This window comes from Perissodus microlepis, chromosome 3, assembly GCF_051167445.1.
Source record: "Perissodus microlepis isolate ML-2025 ecotype Zambia chromosome 3, ASM5116744v1, whole genome shotgun sequence".
In the NCBI taxonomy this organism is placed as follows: domain Eukaryota; kingdom Metazoa; phylum Chordata; class Actinopteri; order Cichliformes; family Cichlidae; genus Perissodus; species Perissodus microlepis.
The window spans coordinates 8947979-8972786 of record NC_140463.1 but is presented as its reverse complement, the minus strand read 5'-3'; the positions used below and the strand labels follow the sequence as shown (position 1 = coordinate 8972786).

The 24808-nt window shown below is 42.7% G+C and overlaps 3 protein-coding genes and 1 long non-coding RNA gene across 7 annotated transcripts in view; 3 read left to right on the top strand and 1 right to left on the bottom strand.

The window, feature by feature from the left end:
- The window catches only part of LOC146389750 (neural cell adhesion molecule 2-like), a 631716-nt gene that overhangs the window by 58329 nt on the left and 548579 nt on the right, over positions 1-24808 (bottom strand). The gene's annotated exons all lie outside the window — the stretch shown is intronic.
- LOC146389772 (barrier-to-autointegration factor-like protein) overlaps positions 1-24808 on the top strand; it is a 78734-nt gene that overhangs the window by 50506 nt on the left and 3420 nt on the right. The window contains exon 1 of one of the 2 annotated variants that reach the window (XM_084913183.1): positions 22077-22533. The exons of the other annotated variant lie outside the window; for it this stretch is intronic. The gene's annotated coding sequence lies outside the window, so the exon portion shown is untranslated. Of the gene's footprint in view, positions 1-22076; positions 22534-24808 lie in introns of those variants that run through there. 2 annotated transcript variants of the gene reach the window in all.
- On the top strand, positions 4654-7501 carry LOC146389774 (uncharacterized). Of its 2 annotated transcripts, XR_014798552.1 has the most exons (3): positions 4654-5192; positions 6151-6531; positions 6898-7501. It is a non-coding gene; the product is annotated as an uncharacterized LOC146389774 (long non-coding RNA). The 2 variants fall into 2 exon arrangements; XR_014798551.1 differs by having other exon boundaries at positions 4654-6531.
- LOC146389773 (uncharacterized) lies at positions 9796-20111 on the top strand. Of its 2 annotated transcripts, none has more exons than XM_084913636.1 (5): positions 9796-10511; positions 10980-11312; positions 12232-12462; positions 12614-19657; positions 19846-20111. In XM_084913636.1, exons 1-4 carry the CDS (start codon positions 10448-10450, stop codon positions 12781-12783), a joined length of 798 nt encoding a protein of 265 aa, XP_084769762.1. In that variant the 5' UTR covers positions 9796-10447; the 3' UTR covers positions 12784-19657; positions 19846-20111. The 2 variants fall into 2 exon arrangements, with proteins under 2 accessions (XP_084769762.1, XP_084769758.1); XM_084913632.1 differs by having other exon boundaries at positions 12611-19657.

Below are 24808 nucleotides of genomic sequence, written 5' to 3'. Positions count from 1 at the left end.
CTTTCTTCGGAATGCCATGTCTGGAGAATGTGGCTTTCATCTTGTGAATCACAGCTGCTGTGGTGATGTTTGGCAGGTGCTCGAGTTCAAAGTATCTGCTTAAGTAGTCACAAATGACAATGTAGTTTTCAGAGTTCCATGAGAACAAATCGGTCCTCACAGTTTGCCATGGGTTCTCTGGGATTTCTTGGGACAGCATGGGCTCTTTTTGGTTCGAGCTGCGATGCGTTTGGCAGATGTCACATTTCATAACTGTCTGTTCAATCTGTTTGCTCATGCCTGGCCAGAACATTATGTCTCGTGCCCTGTGTTTGCTCTTTTCGACTCCAAAATGTCCAGTGTGTATTCGTTGCAGCATGTCTTTTCTCAGTGAGTGCAGAATTATTATTCTTTCACCTTTCAGGAGAAGTCCATCTGCCTCAGTAGGGATGGGTATCGAAAACCGGTTCTTGTTGAGAACCGGTTCCCACTGTTTCAATTCCTTGGAATCGTTTGCCATTTTTGCAAACGATTCCCTTATCGATTCCAGTCGCCCCGAATGACGTCACCACGTTGCGGAGCGTCATTTACCCAGCAGGAAACACGGCGCCTTAGCGTCTCAAACGCTCAAAAGTTTGATTATACTTTATGAGAACGGATGACAACAGGGCAACTTGCAATACTTGCAAAGTAGATATTTCATTTAAGGGAGGAAACACTACGAATATGCAAAAGCATTTGCTCACAAAACACGCGATGACCTTAAATGAATGTCGTGTTTTTAATTCCGCTCCGGACTCGTGAATCTCAACCCAGCAGCAGCGGTAACGTTTGCACGTCCTCTCCCGTTAATGCGGCAGGTAAATAATCAACTAACAGTGCATATTATGTTAGCGCGATCTGCCTTATTACAAAACCTGCCATTACTGTGCATTTAGGTGACCATGATGAGAGAGACAGACAGAGTCTGGCTGGCTCAGATGCTGGCAGTTCTCGCTGCAGTCTACCGGTAGCGTCTCCTTTCAGGCCAGGATAGACGAATGTCACCGAGCAGTGGCTAAGTTTGTGGTAAAAGGCTGCCGCAGCAGATGCCCCCGATTTTCGGTAAGTGAATGTGTTTAATTGTAGGCAGGGACATTACTGGATATTCTTGTGTAATTGCCACAGAACAATTTATGTTATACTTTGTTATTGCTACAGACGAATATTTATTTTATTATTTTACATTTACAATTTTTTTTCCTGGGGACCCTGTGACACCCCATTGAAGAGCCGTAGGCTGGATCTCTTAAGATCTCACTGCTGGGTTTGTAAGGCCATGTTACTCCTAAATTTCTACCTTCTTCAAAGAGAAGATATAAAACAAAGTTCTAAGCTAATCGACCTTAGTGTTCTCCTTTTTTAAAACGAATCGATAAGAGAATTGATAAAGAATCGAATCGTTAAACAGAATCGAAAATGGAATCGGAATCATGAAAATCTTATCAATACCCATCCCTATGCCTCAGTGATTTCATCACGATGGTTCCAGTACTCACTGACAAGTTCTGGGCACTTTTTGTGTGTCTCTGGCCAGCCTGACCGGATGATGCGTTCGTGGGTGGAGAGTTGTTCGTCTTGGGCTGTGGCAGTTTTGATGCATTCCAGTTTCTCTGTGCTCACTGGTGCTGTCCGGATGATTGTGTGCACTTGTGTTTCCATTTCCTCACTTAGTGAGCTGTCACTGTCGTCTATTGACTTTCTTGATAGCGTGTCTGCTACTGGGATCTCTTTTCCAGGCCTGTGTACAAGTGTTATGCTGTACTTCTGAAGAGCAAGCAGCATACGTTGTAGTCGAGGCGGTGCCAAGGCTAGCGGTTTGCGTAGTATACTTTCCAGTGGCTTGTGATCCGACTCAACTGTAATATGACGTCCGTAGATGTAGTCATGAAATCTTTTACAGCCATAGAGGACGGCGTAGAGTTCTTTCTCTATTTGAGCATAGTTTTGCTCTGTTTTGTTAAGCAGTTTTGAAGCGTATGTGACCGGCCTTCCTTCTTGCATGACTGTTGCACCTAGTCCATTTTTAGATGCGTCTACTTGTAGAGTTACTTCCTTTTGAGGGTTGAAATATGCAAGCACTGGCCCTGGTTCGGCAGTAAGGGTGTCTTTGATTTGCTGGAAAGCACGCGCGTGTTCTTCTTCCCATTTGAACGGCATGTCTTGGCGCAGCAGCAGTCTGAGTGGTGCGCTCATTTCTGCCAGGTTTGGGGCGAATCTGGCGAGATAATTCACCATGCCAAGGATTGTTTCCAGCTCTGCAGCATTTTCTGGAGGTTTCATGTTTTTGATAGCTTTTACCTTGAGTGGGTCTGGCCCGTTGGTTGTGAGCTTATGTCCGAAAAAACTCAACTCTGTAACACAGATGCGGCACTTTTCTGGATTGAGTTTTAAACCTTTCTCTCTTGTGCGGTTGAGCATGGCTTTGAGGTTCTTGTCGTGTTCCTCTTTTGTTTTTCCGAACACGATGATGTCGTCAACGATGCCTGCCACACCTTCCAGGCCTTCATATGTCTCGTCAATCCTCCTCTGGAACTCATCTTGAGCAGACACAATGCCAAAGGGGAGTCTGAGGAAACGGTATCTGCCGAAGATTGTGTTGAAAGTAGTCCAAAAGGATGACTCTTCACTTAGCTTGATGGCCCAATAGCCGGAACGTGCGTCAAGGATGCTGAGAAAGTTTGCACCTGTAAGCTTGTGTGTCACATCCTCAAGAGTGGGGAGTGGATAGTGTGGTCTCATTATGGCTTTATTTAGAGGTCTTGGGTCCAGGCACAGCCGGAGTTTGGGTCTTTTCGGGTTCTCACAGATTACCAGAGCATTGACCCATTTGGTGGGCTCTGTGACTTTTTGGATAATCTTGTCTCTTTCCATATTGTCCAGCTCTGATTTGACCTGATCTCTGAGGGCAAAAGGCACTCTTCTTGGTGGGCACACGACTGGTGCGACAGTCGGGTCCACGGTGAAACTGCACTCACCTTGGAATTCCCCAATGCCTTTGAAAACATCAGAATATTCGCTCATGATGTCTGGTGCTTTGGTGGGCTGCCCTGCTTCCATGCTCTCCGTTATTGCGTACACAACCTTAATGAGTCCGAGGGCTTTGCATGCTCTGAAGCCTAATATTGGTGGGCCGGTGCAGTCAACAACATGAAATGTCTGTTCTGATTTTCGGTATTTGTATCTGCTAATCAACTCACAGTGTCCGTTGACTTTGAGTGGGTGGCCCCCATAGCCAAACAGTTTGTCCTTGTCCTCCCTGAGTGGAGTTTGTAGCATTTGGAAAGTGTTGGCTGGTATGATGTTCGCTTGTGCTCCAGTGTCCAACTTGAAGGTGAGTTTTATCTTATTTGGTCCCAGTAGTATGTCTGCAAACGGACTGTCTCCATTATCCTCTGCAGCTATGGTGTCTATGAACAGCTCTGGCTCTGAATCGTTAGCCTCTAGTACAGTGTGCACCGCTCTGTGTCCTGTTTTTCTTTCCACGTTGCTCTTAGATCTGCATACTTTTGCAAAGTGGTTGAATTTATTGCATTTCAGACACTGCTTTCCTTTGGCTGGGCAATCAGTTCGTTTGTCGTGATTCCTCCCACATGCCATGCAGGCTTTGTTTTGGTGTCTGAAACTTTCACTTGGTTTGCTGGTTCGTGGTAAGTTTTGTGGTTTTGCGCCTTTGCGACGTATGGCATGCACTTCATGGTTGTCGTTAGTCATAGTTTTTAGCTGTGACTGTGCTAGCTCATAGGAACGGGCTATGTCTATAGCTTTCTCTAGCGTAAGAGTCCGTCCTTGGCTAAGTAGCTTCTCTCTGACGTGAGGAGAGTTGGTTCCAAAAACTATTCTGTCTCTGACCATTTCTTCACTTTTTTCATAATCACAGTCTTTAACAAGGAGTTTTAGCTCTGTGACGAAGTGCTCAAAAGACTCACCGCTGTCTTGTGTTTTTTCGTGGAATTTGTATCTGGCGAATATAGGGTTAGCTTTCGGCGTGAGGTACGTTGTGAAGCCGTTGTAATACGTTTGTAGCACCTTAGCTTCGTCTTCTGTTAGGTTCCACGTATTACTTATATCTCGTCCTTTGTCTCCGATCCACAAAAGTAGGAAGCTGCACTTTTGTTCCTCTGACTTGTCTTTGAGTGGTCCAGAAAACATTAGCTCCACATGCTGTTTGAAGCGGCGCCAGGCGTCGGGTAGGTTGGACGAGTCCCAGTCCATTCTCGGGGCTGGTACACCATAGGCTTCCATTTTCTTCCTTTTTTTTTTTTTATTTATATATTTGTTTTTTCGAGTGGGTCTATGGAACTCCAAAGTGTTCAAAATTAAATAAATAAATAGGTCAAGATGAAATAAATAACTATGTGAATAAATAAGACACAGATATGTAATGTGAGAATGATATTGTGAAATAATGGAACACATTTTGAAAAAAATGCTCATTATTGTGAAATATATTGCATTCTGCTATATAAATTTACTTATTATTGTGAAATATTATTTCATGGTCATTATTTTTCACAATAACAGAGATTATTCCTGAGGCATTTTATTTATTTCCAGCCGTTTTTATTCCAAAATGACCTTTTTTCAAAGTCAGTCTTTATTTCAAAATCCCGTTTTTCCCAGTGGCCTATTTATTTCATAATGCGACTTTTCAGCAGAATGACTTTGTCTGTCAATCAATGTAAGTGGGCTGGACCTTTGCACCTATTGGCTTATCGTTTACTATCGACTAGTTTTCCTGGATACCTGCTCCGCGGACGGCTAATACAGCTAGCAACAGCGTGCTAGGTCAAAAGTCACGGAGGATGGCGGACAGGTGTGAACTTCAGTCAGTTCTGCTCATTTAAGCAAATCAGATAGAGAGGGATCATTTACCTGTAGATACTGTTTTGAGTCGTTTAGATGATGTTTCTGAAATGCCTGGATGATAATTGCTCTTCAAGATGTTAGCATCGATGACAGCATTGTCGAAGGTTTAAGATCAATTCAGCACCGTGTTCGTTTGGAATACGCCGAGGAAGAACAGTCTTCAAATGTTGGTCGTCCACGTCTTGAAATCCCAGTGCAGCACTCAGGACTTTAGTGCTGTCCGGGATAACCATCGGGGTAATTGCCGATATGTTTTCTGTGTCTCCGAGCACAATTAGGAGGAAAATGACGGAGGAAGGTCTAAGGTAAGTTTATGCTGTAATTAAGCACCTGTGTGATTCTGTACACAGCATTGTTTAGATGTTGACCTTAATTATGACGTTTGACAATGAATTATTATCGCTTACTTTTTTTTGTTACTGTCTAAACTAAGTGGGGCAGCTACGGCTAAAGCTATCGGCGCCATCTCGGCGTTGAGACACGTTTAGCAGTGTTAGCTGTTAGTGTGTTAACTCGGAGACTGGGGGCAGTGGAGCCTGTAGGAACCTTTAACACAGAGAGTAGACCCACCAGCTTTCCAGAGTCTACTTACTTATCACATCTTGTTAGACAACAGGGTCATTAGTGCTTTAAATAGTACATAGTTGAATGTTTCATTGCTGTTTGCAGTTGATTGTTCTCTGATAACGCATAACAAAGTTGATGTTAAATAGCGAGTTTATTGAAATGGTTTTGTCTATTTCAGCAGCATTATAGATATCATACTTTCTCTGGTGTCTTCAGTAAAGCTAAAACAAGAATACATTTACATCCTTGGTTCTTTCAGCATTAATTGGAAAACTTTGTTGAGATTTGCTGTTATATGAAAAAATGTTTTATGTGCAGAAAATATGATAGGAATTCTTCTATTGGAGATGTGGATTTGGATTCAAAAGTGCTGGACATTCAGAGGCATATACATTCAAAGTAAGCTGATATTGTTAAAATATCCAAACACCAGTTTCCGGCCTGGAAAGCACGTGTCAGTGTGGCCTTGATGTGATATTTTAATGTAGCCATCAAAAATGACTAGCATGTTCTTATAACTGTTATGCAGTTATGTTCCTGTTTGAACCAGTCTGTACACGATTCTCTCTCCTCACTAAATCTGTACAGCACCTGGATACTTACCTGACACAATGATGATCTGTCCCATATGCATTAGTGTTTACAATAGTCTTTTTGTAGTTGTTAGTACTAAGACATGATCTGTTTGTTAATCAGGATTTCGACTGATGGATTCAATGAGACGAGTCAATCCAGAAGGGGTCAAGATGCGACGGTTATCTATTAAGACTGCAAGGCGTTTTCAGTACAGTGTATCAGCAACAAATCACCTTTGGCATATAGATGGAAATCAGCATTGAGCGCCTGTGGAGGGATGTATATGAAAACATCTTCAGCCAGCTGGAGATTCAAGGACTGCTCAACCCTGGTGAAAAAATTCACTTGTTTGCTCTGCACAGATGCTTTTTGCATCCCATTCAACATCATCTTCAGTCATTCCAGGAAGCATGGAATCAGCATGGACTCAGAAAAGCAAACAACCATTCACCCCTGCACCTCTGGTTGCTGCACAGAAAGGAGGGACAAGATTTGTCACAGGTACATGACTATTTGATCCATATTTGTTCTTGTATGTAAAACTCTGCTATCTGTAGTTGAGATGAGTTTATTTCTACTGTGCAAGTTGGTGTACCAAATATTTCTCATGTAAGTGGAAATGTCTCCCAACCCATTCTCTCCTTCTATCCCATCTGTCAGGTATAGATGGCAATACTTTAAACAAAGTTAAATTTGTTATACCTGAAGAGAACCAATCCTGACCTAGAATGGGTGAATGAATAATTAGTTGGTAGCCAATGCCTAAGCAACTCACATAGGCCCTGGCAGCTGTTCCTAGTCCATCTAGGAACAGCTGCAGGAAACACCTCTTCAGTTTAGATTTAAAACATGTGCATGCTCTTTCAGGTTGATGAGGATTATGGTGTGGACTGGACAGGACAACATAATCGCCGCCCATCAAATGAGATCACCATTCCTGAGATTCAGCTCCCAGATGCACTGAATGAACAAGACCCTGCTGTGCTACCAATACTTCAAAATCACTTGTAGAAAGACACTATCACATTTAATCAGTTTCTATGTCAGGAGGATTTTTTTTTTTTAATTTCTACATCTATGGCTTTGTAGCTAATACTGACTCAAAACAGCATAACCAATTTCATTTTCAAAAACACAGTGAGTGGCTATAAAACAGGATTTGTTTTATACAGCTGTCACTTTAATGATATTCATTTCTTGGTTGGATATACAGTACATGTCAACTCTGAGCAGATTTAATACAATGAACACAGTACAGTAGTGTAACATCTTAATTCAAATAATTTTTTCTAGAATTTATTTTTGTACCAGTAGCGAGTATAAACAAAACATACTGTGTAATTTATAATGTACAGTGAACAACTGATTTTGATATCTGAACTCTTCATCAGTTTATATTAAAAAAGCCATAAATGCTCACCTGTACTGTGTATTTTTCACTGTCAAGTGTATTAAAAAGAACTAGAACTCACTAGATTGTCCGTTTCTTTGAACACTGAATACAGTAATGTGATGCAAGAAAGAAGAAATGGTCTAATCTTACCATGTGGTTATGGAATCAATCGTAAACCAGACCAAAACCTGAGTCAGTAGAGTGGAGACACACCTGAATGTCCATTAGAGATGACTCATAGGTACAGTAGTGTGCAGGAAGACGTAGTACTTCAAAACCGCTGGAAGACTGCTGTTGACCACTTCCACAGTCATTTCTCGGCAAGACTTCCCATCCTGTCCAAAACTTGATGAGGGCTTTTTGTTGTGCACAAGATGCTGCAACAGAAAATTGTTTTAAACTATAATGACATCCTATATTCATTATTTTGAATCTTTTATGGAGAAATACCATAAAAGATGACCACTTACATACAGGGCACCAGACATTTTTGCCCCACTCAAATTGCTGTTGTAGCTGTTATAGATATTTTTATGTTAACAAAGCTAAAAGTAGTCTACATACAATTCTAGTGCAACTGATAATGCCACCACTCTGTTTTTTTATGTATTGCATGGAGCAAATAACAAAACAAAATTATACTATAGTGTACTTTGTTAATGACCCAAGATCACTGGACTGTATGTAATTGACCAAAGTATAATCAGAGAAAAACAATGGCAAAATACCTATCGCAGCAGACTTACCATTTTCAATGAAGGACCGAAGGTAACCTACCACTCTGCATTTATCCTCGAGAGCATTCCTCTTCTTCCTCATCTTCATCTTCTGTGGCAGGCCACAGTCATTTTATAGCTTTACTTATCTTGTAGTCTTAAGAGCATCAGCAACATTAGGTGTATTTTTATTAAATGTAACCCAGCTGTTCAACTAACCCAAGCATACAAAATAGTGTATTGGTGTTTTGTGTCAACAATTAATGTTCATCCTTCATAAATTAACCAAATACCCTTTACTATTCAGATGTTAAAAGATGTGACCTGACCTTACCTCACAACAGGGAGCAGTCTCTGATTCCCTTGGTAAGAAAAGAGGAACGATGTCTGATCTTTCTGTCAGAAGCGGCCATACCATGGTTTCCTTAAGCCCTTTCCTCAGCTGCTTGACTTGACGACTTGTTTGTGTTATGACCTACAACGGTGAGACCAAACCAAAACTGAAGTTGGAGTCTGTAAAGTGACACACACTTTAAATGTTAAATATTTAAAGAACATCCACTGTACTAGTAAAAGCATTTTCAAATTATACCCACTTACAAAATCACTACGTTGAACTAAAATTGCTTTTTTCTTTCACATAGATTAATTGTCTTCCATATTAGCACAGAAGATAAGCCACTTTAAAACAGTCATGAATAACTATTACCTACAACAATGTAAATAGTAATACAGACATTAACCCAGAAGACAATTATTTTCTCTTACCTAATTTATAGAATTCTTTGCTATGATAAAAAACAGTATTAAAAAAAATCTGTGACTAAACTGATTAAAAAGCTCATTGTTGGCAGACAGACAGACTAACCAAGCAATAATAACATATCGTTACTTACCCTGAACAGCGTTTCGTGGAGTGGAGCTAGCTGTGATAGCGTTAGCATTTGCTAACGTTAACACTGTGCGGTTGTGATGAGAACTTGGACCAGGGACCACTTCATCTCCAGTACACTGCTGCAATACTCAGACTGAGGTGAAGACGTTCAATCTAAGCGGTTAGCAAGTTCTCTGAGTAACTCAGAAACGGACTTGTTTCCTGCAGCCATGGCCTTCACAAGAATTGATACACCTGTAACGTTATTCGCGCCCAGTGTTTTGCATTTGTCGGTGCCTTAAGTTTATTTTGAGCTGCATACTGCCGCCAGCTGCATAGGAGACGCATTGCACCATTAAACCTAAATCGACAATTCATGTGCTATTACTTATGTCTGAGTAAAGGAGCAACCAATCACACAACTGGCTCCGCCCTGTCTCTCTTGATTGACAGACAAAGTCATTCTGCTGAAAAGTCGCATTATGAAATAAATAGAACATCGGGAAAAACGGGATTTTGAAATAAAGACTGACTTTGAAAAAAGGACATTTTGGAATATAAACGGCTGGAAATAAATAAAATGCCTCAGGAATAATCTCTGTTATTGTGAAAAATAATGACCATGAAATAATATTTCACAATAATAAGTAAATTTATATAGCAGAATGTAATATATTTCACAATAATGAGCATTTTTTTTCAAAATGTGTTCCATTATTTCACAATATCATTCTCACATTACATATCTGTGTCTTATTTATTCACATAGTTATTTATTTCATCTTGACCTATTTATTTATTTAATTTTGAACACTTTGGAGTTCCATATGGGTCCGCTGAGGAGTTACTCACTCTGACACCATGTTGTGTCTTCACTGCTTATGAAGAAATCGCCTCGGAGCCGTCATACAAGTTCTTTTTATTCCGTAGATATAGAAGAACGTATCCACACACTGTAAACTGCTAAGCTAGCACATGAACACACAACCGGCGTACCTATCTACTTCCGGTGATTTTCAAAACAAGAGTTCGAACATTACAGTTTGGTTATAGTGAACCTGCCTCGTGATGTTTATCACATATTCACAGCAGAAGCTTCATCACAGATCAGACACAAATAACACCACGATGTTTGGTTACACTGAGCAGGCAGCTGTTACACTGTGACAGTCACCAGGTCACGTGGGCCTGTTGCTTTACATAACTGGTGAGATTTCCGAGGTCTTTGAATGCACCACAAACGGCGCAGAGTCGAGTGAGCCGCTGAAAGTCAGATCTGTTCTTCAAAGTAGACTTTCAGCTTTATTTCAAGCTTAAATGTAATATGATGTAGTCAGTATTTAAAGTCAGGCTCTGTTATTGACTGAAAACTCCGACAGACTCAGACATTTAGAACAAACTAAGAGTCGGATCAGCACAAATACTGACACAGAGATGGCTGTTGGCACTGCGCTGCTCTGCTGCACTTTGCTGTTTGTCCTTGTCTTCGTCTCTGCAGGTGAGATTGAACTAAACTGAGTTTCTCTCTGAGATAACAAGAAGTACAGGAGGATTATTTTCATCTGGATTCAGTTTGTCTGTGTGTGTGAAGGAGACAGGAGGCTGGGTGGACACTTAACATCTGTAATCCAGCTGTGACAGAGACAAAGAAGTGTAATGTGTGTGTCAGTGTGATGTGTTGTAGTTTCAGGAGTCAGTATACAGCAACAAAACTTCTTGTTCAGTGTATACAAACAGCTGTAGCTCCATAAAGGCAGCATGCAGAGACTCACAGTGTCTTATAATGAGAGGCTGCTTTCTCTCACACATTCTGTTCACTTATTATCAGCACATGTTGTTGTTCTGTGGAAGCTAACATCTTGTAGTTTCTGACACTTTGCATGTTTAGCATGAGGCTAAAATTCTCCCTCAGTGGGTCACTGGTGACCTGCTGGATGTTCAGAGGTTCTTTCTTTGTCTCATTCAGACCCAAAGATCATCCCAGCTGAGTCTGGACAGGACGTCACTTTGACATGTCGAGCTCCAAACAACAACATAAGAATTGTTAAGTGGAGCAGAGCTGACCTGGTGCCAGAATATGTGCTTTTGTACCAGGATGGTCACTTAATTTCAGCCAACCAGCATCCATCTTTTAAGAACCGGGTGGATCTGCAGGACAGACAGATGAAGGATGGAGACGTGTCTTTGATTCTGAAGAATGTAACTACTACTGATTATGGAACTTACGAGTGCGGTCTTTTCATTGAAGAAACACGCTCATGGGATCACCGCATCATCTACCTCAGAGTTGTTCCTCCAGGTGAGTGAGTAGAGTTGAGTGTGTGTGTGATCAGAGGTGAAGCTGCTTCCTGGTTGTTGATGTTTGTTTGTTGTATGGATGAGCTGGTGGATGTCACAGGTAGACAGATGTTTCTCCAGCTGTTGTCTTTGTGGCTGGTAGTCTAGAGTTGTAGAGCAGCATTGTTTGGGTAAGGTTAGAGCAGAAACAAAGACATTTATGAATCCGTCTCTTCTTCTCTTGCTCTCTAACTCGTCTGTAAACATGTGTGGGGAAACTCAATGTTAAAGCCTACAGCTGGAGGGGGAGGGGAGGGGTGAAGCTGGTGGTTGTGAGTCTGTGAAAGTGAATCCTGCCGGTGCCATAGCTGGTGAAAACGTACTTAGTGCAGACACAAAACGTCCATCAGCTTCAAAGTGTGTTAGAAAAATGTCCACATGGTGACTGATGGATGAGAGAGGTCCCATTTTTGTTGTTGTGCACAAATCATTGAACAACACAAACACTTAGAGCTGCTTTCAGTGCTGCCTGTTTTGTTACTGCACACATTTCTGATGGTCCTACAGTCCAACGTAGCAAACATCTCCCTGAAGCCTAAAGGTTGGATCAGAGCAAGCAGCTGAAAGGACACATCTATGAATGCAGTCAGAGACTTTCTCACAACCTCACACTTCATCTGATCACATTTAAACTCAGGTTCTCTGTTAGTCACTGAAATAAATATATGATCAGATCCTCATTTGCAAAAATGTGGATACCATCATGTCATCTTTGACTCCTCCAGCTGAGACACAACTTCACAGACACACAACCCCTCCCCTCACTAACAGCTGGATCACTGTCACAGGTGACACACTCACCTGTCTGTGTTTCTGCAGGTTTCAACATTCATGATGTGACGACAACTTAATGACTGTGTTTGCTTTTTTTTTTTTTTTAGAGAAACACCCCATCACACCAACACCTACATTCACACCTCCAACTGCCACCATGCCTTCACCCACCACCTCCACACCTCCACATACCGCCACCTCTCCTCCTGGTTCCACCCATACCACTCTTTCTCCATCACCCTCTCCTCCTGTTCTCTCTGTGTTGTTGGTGTCTTCTGTTGGATCATCCTGTGTTTTGTTTCTGCTGGGGAAACGATGTCTTCACAGGAATCCTGAAGGTGAGACTCAGACTTCCTGATCTTTCATGTCTGAGTTTCTTTAGTAGAATAAAGTTCAAACTCTTTATGGTTACAGTAATAACTTTCCTAAATGCAGACTCTGTTCAGATATTTAATTTATATTATTTTTAATTTTGTATCATTTCAGCAGTTCAAGAAAAAGCTGGTGAAGATGGCATCATCACTCATGTCATGTACATTTTGAGATCAGATCATCAACAACATCCAGTCAGACAAAGCAAAGGTAGCACTGTGTTTCCTTCAAAGGGGTTGAAGTTGATATTTAACTATCTGCCTAGAGGTGCATCAAATGGCTGCTGAGTGGTTAGATTTGTTTCTAAAGCAAATTTTGTGCAACTTTAAATTGTAGGATCACGAGGATATTTCAGAAATAGGACATAAACAAAAAGTAAATAACTTTCGGTTTGGTTGAGTATTTTTCAGCTGTAGCACGAATGCTGCTTGGCAATAAATCCTATAACGTTGGAAAGCCTCTTTATTTCTCTTGAATGGTGTATATGTGTAAGCAAAATCAGTGTGTGGGTTAAACATCAGAGATGAGTATGCAGGTTAAATGTGGTTGTGTTGGTCACTGTGGGACAAACAGCAAACTCAATGGGGTTGAGGTCAGAACTGCAAACAGGCCGTTAAATCCTCTCCACTGCCAAATTCTGGAGTTAGTCTCTGATGAACCCTACTCTGTGGAGGCGAGCATTGTCAGTCCGGTTCAAGACTGTGGAGATATGGGCCTGCTGGAGAATCTTATCTTGATATACCTCTCCAACGAGATTGCCTCCAATGGTTGATGAACTTTGTTTGTCCAGAGAATGAGATGCCACCCGACACCATCCCACTGCCTCCACCAAAAGCTGTTATCCTATTGTTGCAGCAATCTGCATAATGTTCTCTGCATCGTCCCTGTTTTGACCCTAAAATCCACCTGCCATAAGCAGAATCAAGACTCATCTCTGAACATAACGTTCCTCCACATGTTCATGTTTCAGCACACATGTTGCCAACACTAGCACAAAAGGGCATAATGGTGACAAGCAGTATTGTTTTCTTCCTGGCAGCAGCCCTATCCAACCAGAGACTGGCTGTAAGGAATCTGTTCTAGATTTTCCAAGTAGACAGCTGTCGTCATATTGCCCTTCAAATCTGTAGAAGACTGCTTACGGTTCCTCAGTGCTGAAATAGTGAGGATGCTGTCTTCTTGTGGTGTCATCTTCTTGGGACATCCACTTCACGGCCTGTCTCTGACATCCCCCGTCATATTGAGCTTGGCCTTCAATTTGTAGCTAGTAGGGCTCACTCCCAATAATGCTGCAACTTGGCTTTGGCTTTGCTGAACACCAGGTTGAAGTTACCCTATGGCGTGGGCCTATGCAGATCAGTCAGACATGACACACTCGGAGCAGACACAATGGCTGTATCCCAATTTAGGGTCTGCAGCCTTAAAGTACGCAGCCTTAACGGTCCACAAGGGCCGCGTACTCAAAGACCGCTAAGGCCGGAAGTGCAAGGCTTGTGAAATGGGACGGTCTAGCCTCTGTCGCGCTGCCCAGGTTGCCTAGCAACCATGATACTAACAGCTGGAAACGTTTCCTACAGCTTTGTTTGACAGAAATGAAGGAGAAAATCTTTTGTTCATTTGTTTGTTTGTTTCTACATGAGCTTTGATCATTCTCTGCAAGATTAAGGTCAACTATTGAAGGGCGTATATTTTAAAGTAAAGGCTTTAAAACCAAGTTAGTACAAACGTCACTAATGTCACATAACTTGGTCGACATGTGGCCAACAGTAATGTTTTAATGTTCTTCGTTATTAAACATTTGCACATAAATAAATGACATAATATTCAGTACTTACTTAAAGTTTACTCTTCGGGCGCCCCTCATCCGCCGTTTTTTTTCGGCAATTTGAGGGCCGCATTTCGAGCAGCCTTCGAATTGGGACAGCCTTCGTCGCGTCGCTGTGACGTAATTGGCCTTAAAATGCGGCCATAAAGGCTGCAGACCCTGAATTGGGATACAGCCCAACTGACCGCTGTAGCAGGGTCCAAGCTCACAGATGCTGCTAATCATGCAGCTGATTGTCAGCACCCGGTCTACCAGCAGTTCAAGACAAGTATCAACAGCAAAATAAGCTGTTTGAAGATTTGGCAACATTTGGGTAAATAAAGAGGCCAAGAAGCATTCTTAATAACATAACATAAATAAACAACCAAACATAGATTTCCTTACTTCTGTGCTAAGTTTATATGAAAACAATAGTTCTGATCATAGTTTGGATTATGAAAATATTTTCTGTGATATTTTTCTCTTCAGATGTCTTTGACTCTGGTATGAAGGTACAATCAGATTTAGAGCATGTGAAGGATGATCAGAACTGCAAAAGTACGAACTGTTGTAAAATTTAAAAAAAAAACATTTTTCTGATATGATGTGATCAAAATCTGAAATCCCAACATAAATGTTAATATTAATAATATCACAACATACATGCTCATACTTTTGTTCTGAATTTGTTTCCTTTATGTAAAATCTCATCAGATGTATCCATCTGTGAGCTGGACTGTGTGTTTGTGTTCTGTGGTTAACTGAAGCTAACAGCTCTGCAGTCGTCCAGCATCCTGTTTCTGACAGAGACAAAACAATTCAGCTGCAGGTGTTTCAACACAGAGCTGTTTAATTTAAGAACAGAAAGAAACGTGGAAGAAACACTGCTAAATAATCCCACAGGTTATTTAGCAGTGCTGTAATTGAACCTTGAATGCAAAAAAGAGCCCAGATGTGGTCCAGATGTGCCTGTTTTCTGTGTTTGGTTCACACACAAGGTTTTGAGATAATGCATTTGTTGTTTAGTTGTTTAGTGTAAGATGTATACAAAGACAGACTGAACAAACCAAAGATCATTGCTACCTTTTTCCAGCCTCTCAAAGATTTGAACCATTTTTAAACTTGCATTAAAAAACCACAGCAGCTACTTCCTGTTGCTGAGTCCAGTTAGTATGAACCAGGTGAGACTTCTCACCACAGTGTGTTATGGTTTGGCTAATGATAGTGATCAAGATGTGAGAACATGTTTGCTTAGTGGTACAGTGTGTGAGTTTATATTAATAGCAAACAGCACCACTGTGTCAGTCCACATTTTTGTCACAGAATGAGCTCTCAGTTATTTCTGATCTTTCTGTGTTTCACAGCAGAGGTGTGAAGATTAAACAAATCTATGATTTTAAAAAGCATCACTTAATCTCTTTATTCACTTCACAGACTCCACAGCTGTTGTGTAATAATATAACAATGCTGTTGCTGTGCATTTGCTGTAGTCAGTGTTGGGAAGGTTACTTTTAAAATGTATTCCATTACAGAATACAGAATACATGCCCCAAAATGTATTCTGTAACGTATTCCATTACGTTACTCAATGACAGTAACGTATTCTGAATACTTTGGAATACTTAATATATTATCATGCTTTTTACAACAACGTGAATGTACTATTGCTGTGTGATTTATTACTATTACTGAAGGTCCGCGACTCCGAACTGTAGTAAAGGGACCTCTGACTAATACGGCGGGGTCCCTGTCGGCTCGTAGCCGAAAAATAGCTTTACTTTGTTGTGTGGGTCAACTTTTCTTGCGAGAGACAGAGAGAGGCGTTGAAAGACTGCTGCAACGGAACTTATTGTTTTCGGAGGAAAACACGAACACAGTGTACAGTTGAGTCTTAATAGCTTACTTACAGCTGGGCTCGTCAGGCTCTCTTCTTGGCTACAGTGGTTATTATTATATTTACATGCTTCCAGCTCCCGTTTTTGCTCGATGACAACTCGTACCTTTCCACTCCCCTTTTTCTCCCTCCTCGCGCTCACAGACCCATAACGTGTATGGCAGTCCATTCTCCCTGCAACACGGACTACACTGCCCATGATGCTACATTCTTTAGAGCTATGCTTGTAGCATTCTGCCTGTTAGCTTAGCACAACAACAACAACAACGAAAAGGCGCTCTCTCACCCAGGAAACACACAGTCGCAGAGAGAGAGAGCGTTGCCCTGTAACCATGGCAACCGTAACGCTGCCGCCTGGAACAACAGAACGTAGCTGTCAAACAAAACCCAAACAGTCCTGACCCGCGACAAAATGAAACAGGAAAGTACCGCAGTGTAATCCATTTATTTCAACAAAGTAACTGTATTCTGAATACCACCTTTTTAAACGGTAACTGTAACGGAATACAGTTACTCATATTTTGTATTTTAAATACGTAACGGCGGTACATGTATTCCGTTACTCCCCAACACTGGCTGTAGTTTTGGTAATTTTATGTGGTTTATCTTGCAGAAACTGATACAGCTGTGGTATACCCAGCAGTGAGCGATGACGATGTCAGTTATGGGCAAACAGAACAAGGGGGGCCAGGTACAGCTGCTCTTTATTTTTGGACAGAGCCAAGCTAGCTGCTGACGATGTTTCCAGCCATCGTAACACCTATGTTTTGTTCCCTATACAATAGTTCAGGGTCTATTTTTGATTGAAGCCACAAGAAAAAGTAGAGTTTCTCCTATACTGCGCACAAGGTAAAAAACTAAGAGCTAAAGAGAAAAAGATAGTGCAGTGCTTTTGTGGCCAGAGAACAAAATGTCAGTAATCCTCAGTAGGATACTCTTCATAAATCTTTTGGTAGGACTTTGTGGTGAATTAAAACATAGTGTGACAGAGCAATCCATCAAACAGGCAAGTTGACTAAAACTGAATAACTACAGACTACATGTATCCATACTTATTCTTCTTATTCATAAACACATAAGCACTCAGTAGTAAGTATAGGCGAGTAAACCAATGGTTGTAGTAGTGAATAAAAAGTGTTATTGAATAAAAAAAGCGGAAATGACAAATCTCCAGTCAAACCTCAAATAACTTTGTCAAAACCATTGATGTTTTGCATGAGGAAAGATGTGTTGCATTGATTTGTGAAACATAGGACTCAGACGCAGGACAGTAGAGGTTTAAAAAAACAGGAGTCAAAAACGTCCAAATCCAAAAATCGAATTTAGTCCAAGAAAAGAAAAGTAAAATCCAAAAAATCACAAAAGAAATAAAAATATACACTTGTCACTAGATAAAAGAGAAGGTTTTTTATTTATTTGTCCATCAATCCATCCATCCACTTTATTTTGCTTATCTGGGGCTGGGTCGTGGAGGGAACAGCCTGGGACCAGTAAGGTGTTTCCAGGAGACACCTCACCCAGGAGACATCCTTGTCAGATGCTCAAACCACCCGTACAGCGTCCACATCACTGTAACCACAGCACCAATCTGTCTCCTGCTCACTTCTACCCTCTCTTGTGAACAAGACTTGGGTGAGTAACTCATCCCTGACCTGAAGTGGGCTCTTCACCCTTTTCTGGCTGAGGACCATGGCCAATTCACACATTTGGTGGAGTGAGCTGGAGACCAACATCTTATGAAGCCAACAGAACCCCATCATCTGTAACAAGCTGAGAACAAATTCTAAGACCATCCGAGTGGAAGCCTTCTGCCACTTGGCTATGCCTAGAAATTCTGTCCATAAAAATAATGAACAGAACTGGTGAAAAGAACAGCCCTTAGGGAATGAGTCTGCCCTAGAGTCTGCTATACAAGAGCCCTAGCTCTTGTATAGCTTGTTGTATAAGGATCGAACGGCCCTTAGCAATGAGCCAGACACCTCATACTCCCGAAGCGCCTCCCATAGAACACCCAAAGGGACATGATCAAACGTCTTCTCCAAGTCCACAAAACACATATAGATGTGGTTGGCCAAACTTCCATACATCCTAAAGTATCCTTCAGAGGGCAAAGAGCTGTGTCCTGTGTCCTGCAACCAGGATGAAAACCGCATTCTTCCTTCTAAATCCAAGGATAAATGGTAAATGGCCTGTATTTGTATAACGCTTTACTTAGTCCCTAACGGTGTGTTCACACCGAACGCGATAGAGGCGGCCAGAGCGTCAGGTTTACATGTAAAGTCAATGGAAAGGCGCGATGACCCGCGATTGCGGCTCCCGCGAAAATTCGGAAGCAGATTTGCGTTGCGAAAACGCCAAAACGCCTGAAACTCGCGTCAGTCTAGCGCGTTTGGAGCGTTTGACTCGCGAAAAAAACCACGCGCGTGAGTTTTTGTGTTGCATTTTGTGCATACGCGCATTTCGCGTCTACCGCTCGAGTTGGAAAAATCTGAACTCCAGCGTCAAATCGCGCCGCGACAACCAATCAGGAGCCTGGTGACGTGGCTGTGACCTAGGTCAAAGGGGCAGATCCAGCCAAAGCCCTTCATTCTTCAATGGGGGGAAGTCTAATCAACGCTGTAGCAAACAACACGGAGCCGTACGACACCAGCTGCTTTCTGTACCGAGACAGGAATATAAAGGACCGAGCTTGGAGGAAGATATGTAAAGAGATCGGGCAACCTGGTAAGTTCATTCATTTCTCTTTTGAAAGTTTTCGCTGACCCGGGGAAGCCGCACAAAAGCTAGCAAGCCACCGCTATTTTCCCACTGATGTACAAATACCGTTCTGCTTTTATACTTGTTGTCATATAGGAATATATTTTGTTTATTAATAAACAGCACACAGTGGTCCCGCTCATCCGCCACTGCTTCGCTTTTTCGCTGATTTTCTTTTTCTTTTCTTTTTTTTGCACCATACAGCATTGCATTCTGCAGCCTGATTGACAAATCTCCGTGTTGTGTCTCCTGCGCTTGCCAAATTTATCATGTTTGGTTTTGATAACCATCACGTCCAATAGAAAAAACAGCACAAAAATACCCATAACTATGAGCCTCATTCGGAAATAGACACCTGCACCGCGAGGGAAAAGGGCGCACGAAAGTGGCGGGCAGATGAAGACAAACCGCGACTTTTACGTTTTGCAATCTACAAAGGCTTGCACTTTGAGAATCAATTGTGAGAACTGTGACCAATGTTCATGTGTGTGGGGAAAACAGTGTATAAAGTGCGTGGCCAGGGGCTAGTTATTCTGAGAACCCCTGCTGCAATAAATGAGGGACCACTGTATATACTTTCTCTGATTATATTCAACATGTTAACATTTAATACTGTATTGATAGAGCCAACTGATTCTGCAGCAGAGCATCCCCTCTTGCTTCTCCTGGCTCCCCAGTCCCTGAGCTCCTGCTGCTGCACCCACAGGTATGTAATTGTAGCATCAGATGTACAGCAAGCACTGATAGCTTTTTACTCACTTGGATTCCCTTGTGATCACCTTTACTAAATATCTACAACCAATCTGATTATATCCTGTTTTTGTTTTTTTCAATGTTGAAATTAAAATCTAGTAGCAGCCTTCTCATTTCTTTGTGTTTTGTGCTGTTTTACAGGCCCACAGAGGAGGACGGCTCCGAGGCAGATGAGGGACGGGTCCCAGGACGGTCCATCGGCGGTGGAGCTGGCCATCCTGGAGTCCCTGAAGAGTCCACACCAGTCTCCAATGGAGCATTTCCTCCTCAGCCTTGTTCCTGCTCTGGAGAGCAGCTGGGTCCTTTTTATTCCTGTCTCTCTGTAAATACTTATATTTTATATATTTATGTTTAATGTTTTTCTGTTTGAGAATGTTTATATTATTTCAAATAAATTTTTATAATGACTAATGTCTCAGCTCTGCTACACAGCAAATGTTGGCACACGACTTGACACATGTAGAATTTATTTCATATTATACTAATGACAAAATATACTAATACAGTGGGATGCAAAAGTTTGGGCAACATTGTTAATAGCCATCATTTTCCTGTATAAATCGTTGGTTGTTACAATAAAAAATGTCAGTTAAATATATCATACAGGAGACACACACAGTGATATTTGAGTGAAAAGTGAAAAGAAGTTTACTGGATTTACAGAAAGTGTGCAATAATTGTTTAAACAAAATCAAGCAGGTGCATAAATTTGGGCACCACAAAAAAAGAAATGGAATAAATATTTAGTGTACATCAATGTGTGTGTCTCCTATATGATATACGGAGTGCCTTCGTCTGGACGTGCTTCCCATCCAGAGCTCCACAGCAGAGAGGAAAGTTCCAGCGCTCCTGGAATCCCTCTGTGATGGACCACCAGTCTCCAGGTGAAGGCACAGCCATGAAGTCGTCCACTAGACAGTCCCAGATGGCCGTCGCTACCTGGGGGGTGATCTGGCTCACCGTGGACACACCGACTCTGTAACTGAACGCTTGGTCGTGAAGGAGTCCCCGGTGGCAAGGAACCTGGACAAAATTGTTCAAAATTAGTATTATGTGTACTGCAGTTACAAAATACATTATTCAAATTCCAAAATACTTTTGTGATGTCAGATTTAAATTACAAAATCTTACATAAAACATTTTGTAATTATAAGGATAATTACAAAATGTATATTAGATAATATCTAAAACAGTTGTGTTTTGTTTTAACTTTAACATATCATAATTTGATTGGTAGCAACTTTTACAACTACAGTGAGCCAATCACTCATAATTCCTAAACATGTCAATCAGGTAGGAATGAAGTCCAGGACGGAGGGCCTCAAAACCCTCAAAGCCACCACAAAACAAAAGAAAAACCCTGTTCAATAGCCCAACCCCCGGTCCAGTGGCCGCAAACAGTTCTGGAGGTCGACCCGGAGGACGGCAAGGCCAGCGGGACCTGCTGTGGGTCGGGCAGTGGCGGAAAAACAGTTCAGGCAGCCTACCTCTAACCCTTTGGTGAAAGCGCTGCAGCTCCGGCGGGCGGCCACGGGTCCAGTAGCAGCGGAGAAACGGTTCTGGGGGCCTGCCACTGATCCAGTGGCGGCGGCGCTGCTCCTCTGGTGGCTTGCCACACGTCTGATGGTGGCGGCGCTGTAGCTCCGACGGCCTGCCACAGGTCCGGTGGCGGCAGCACTGCTCCTCCGGCGGCTTGCCCCGGGTCCGACGGCAACGGCGCTGCTCCAGTGAGCAACAGCGAGGAGTGGCACATGGCAGCCCTATGAAGCGCTGGCCGCTGACGTGGACGCGCTAAACGTGGTCGGCGTGGAGGGTGCGCTAGACATGGAGTTCCCTCTGACTCTCTGACCTCCAGCCTCGGCTGAGCAGGTCCCTCCGGCTTGCTGAGGTCTTCCGCTGGCAGCACACGCTCCTGTTCCAGCTCGCTGAGCTGCTCCTGCTCCGGCTCGCTGAGCTGCTCCTGCCCCGGCTCGCTGAGCTGCGCACCTGGCGGCGCGGGCTCCTCCCGCTGAGCTCCAGCTCCGGCTCCTGCTCGGGCAGCGCGAGCTCCTCCGGCTCGCCGAGCTTCTGCTCGGGCAGGGCAGGTCCGGGTGGCGACGTAGCAGCCGGTGAAGAAGATGGCAGAAGGGTGACTGCAGGCGGATGAGATGACGGCGGCGCTACAACTGCAGATGGTGAAGCAGCGAGTGGTGTGGAGACCTCTGACCGAGGTGATGTTACTTGCGCTGTCGGATGGCAGCGTCATAATCCACTGCAGACACACAAACTGATGGTGAGGGAAATGAAAAATTGTCCGTATTACTCACCACAGCCGGCTCTTGAGATGTCCGTGGATCAGGCTGCGGTGAGGAACGCCAGTGGCGCGAACGTCGTTTCCGTGTAGATGTCGGGGCCGGCGTGTCAGGCTGAGAATCCACCAGCTGTCCGAGCCGGTGAGCAGCCTGAGGAGGAGAGTGGAGGTGGAGGGTGGAAAGCAGGAAGTCCAGGACAACTGAATTGAGGGAGTCTACCAACCAGGGAAACTTAAAAAGCATCTCCTGCAGCCGCCTCTCCACGGCGCGACGCAACACTTCCCCGGACTTCTCCCACCATAATTCACACAGTTTATAAACTTTGTCCATTACCTCCCTCCTTAGCCTCTCGTCAGAGACCGCTGGGTCCATGCTTGGCAGGATCATTCTGTCACGGTCTGTGTTGGCAGACCGTGGGGATGTGGGGAAAGGAGTCCTGCATACGAGTCCTCTTTTCTACACCTACCCTGACAAGTTGATCTATAGCAGGGGTAGGCAACCTTTCTGATGGCGAGTGCCATTTAAAGTTTCCTCAGAGGTCAGTGTGCCATATGATTGCATTAGCAATAAATTTAATAACGCTCTATATTAACAGTTACACACTATATAGAACCACTTTATAGAATTATATTTGTTTGCAGATGTTGGCAGCTGTCAGCGAATAGTTATCAGCTATTTTGAAACAAAAAAAGACACCTTTTATCCATAACAAGAACTCCATAACAGCAAATGAACTGTACAACAGAAAATACAAATGCTATTTATGGTCTCCTCTCAACAATGATAAGAAAAATAAACTAAGCCAATATGGCATATTGGTTAATACAGACACACACATGTTAATATGATCTCTGGTCTCCCACTCAGAGACACAGGTCTCAGAGTGTCCAGCATTCAGACGGCTATCTGAGGACACATGTGAGAGAAAATATGCTCACACAGATATGTAGAGCCAAATACTGTCAATAAGGCCTCTGCAATGTTCTGAAGACAGTTAAACTTCTCAGCAGGTGAAAATGCTCCATGAACGCGCACAGCTATAGATTCCAGCTGCTTCGATGTCGCATTAACTGGCATTAACTCAGCCAGTTAATGCGAGACAAATCTAGCTGCTCATTAAAGATTTCTGGTTTGATCAGAAAATAAAACATTGGTCCATACACCTGAAAGTCCCAATTTGCGATGTGCACCGCTGGCGGCCATTTATGTTTTGATGCACCTTCTCAGATTAAATCACTGCGTGTCGTGCCCAGGGCTGGACTGGGACAAAATAACAGCCCGGGCATTTTGACTAAAGACCGGCCCACCAGGTATTAAAGCCATAAAGCCTTTGAATGAAAACAAATGCTGTTGTGACAGTGATGTACAGTCTTGTGGGTATATGTATGATTTCTATACATTTTACATCAGATGAAAACTTTGGTTGTAAGCTTCAGATAATTATTTAATAACAGCCAGACATTTTAAATGAGAATAAGAAAGTATTTCTTTGTGCCCCCCTCTCCCTGTTAATGCCCCACCTGGCCTCCTGGCAAAACTTTGCTAGACCCGCCCCTGCACAGTTACCAGCTGTCAGCTACATAGAAAAGTATCCTGGTGTTATTTGTTTCTCAGAAACAGTTCATAACTTCCCTTCAACTCATTCATGTCACCTAAAAGGTAAACCTGTTTCTCCATCACCTGTTCAGCTCTGATGATTCAGTAAGGACATCTCCTGGTTTCATCTTCATGTTTCCCTCTCACCAGATATACAAACCGACATCATGACCAGCAGCTTTTACAGCTGTGGCTCCAGCAAACCTCAGCTGATACTAGAAATTAATATTAAATAAATTCTAACAGCAGCTGATCAAGCTTAAACGTGCTGCTGCTGTTGTTTAGCGCGACCTCCGGCGGTTTCCTCTTTCTGGCGCAAAGAGGGCGATAAACAAGCACGAGAGAAAAGCCGATGAGCTGATTATTGATCAGTTTCATGATTAAATTAGCAACAGGAGGGAGAGGGAAGAGAATGAGAGGAGAAGAAGAGGCAGCTGTGCAGTGTAACGACAGAATAAATCCATCTTTGTGTCTTTTTCCATCCTAGACAAACTGCGTCCCTTCTCAGCTCAACACGAAACGGGTAATAATTTCTGTGAATGCGGGACGATTCCGTCTTTTTACGGGACGGTTGGCAACTCTACTAACTAACCTTATGAATAAAATAAAGTTCACTATCAGTAACATCATAGCACCCACCCAGCTGTATAGAAACTCCGTCATGCTAGCTAGTACGCAGTACAAGTTATTGTAACTGACTGTAAAAAGTCAGCACAACAAAAATAAACTACACCTGCAGACCCAGATAGACTGCAGGTCATAACTTCTTACCTGAAGTTCAGTTCACCTGACACTCGGGCCTCTCCTCCTCCTGTATATCCTGAGTTATTTTTACACATCGACCAGCATCTGGCCAATCCACCACCTTTCATTGTTTATACCGTTACAAAAAATAATAGTTAAAAACCAGCTATGGTCGTGCCATCAGTTAACCCTAGGCACGCGTGCCCTGATCTATAGTGTTACATCATATTCTATGAGGATGTTATGTGTTTGTATACTTTCTGCCCAGTTTGGACCATTTAGTCAGCCTGTTTAAGGCTCTGATATCTATTCTGTATGACTTAAAGCAGTTATGACATGGTGTGATTTTCTCACCCAATAAAGGAATATTTAATATATCAGTCTACTCTTCATTCTATCAGAAACAGTTATCACAGCTCGTATATTTTCTTTTTCACATATATGTAAGCATTGAGCCACATTTAGTAATGCCA

Bases quoted from the DNA above. Each gene is read 5' to 3' on its own strand.
- LOC146389773 (XM_084913632.1), top strand. From the start codon at position 10,448: ATGGCTGTTGGCACTGCGCTGCTCTGCTGCACTTTGCTGTTTGTCCTT. The intron at 10,512-10,979 runs GTGAGATTGAAC...TGTCTCATTCAG, and splicing joins CCTTGTCTTCGTCTCTGCAG to ACCCAAAGATCATCCCAGCT. The intron at 12,463-12,610 runs GTGAGACTCAGA...GTATCATTTCAG, and splicing joins TCTTCACAGGAATCCTGAAG to CAGTTCAAGAAAAAGCTGGT.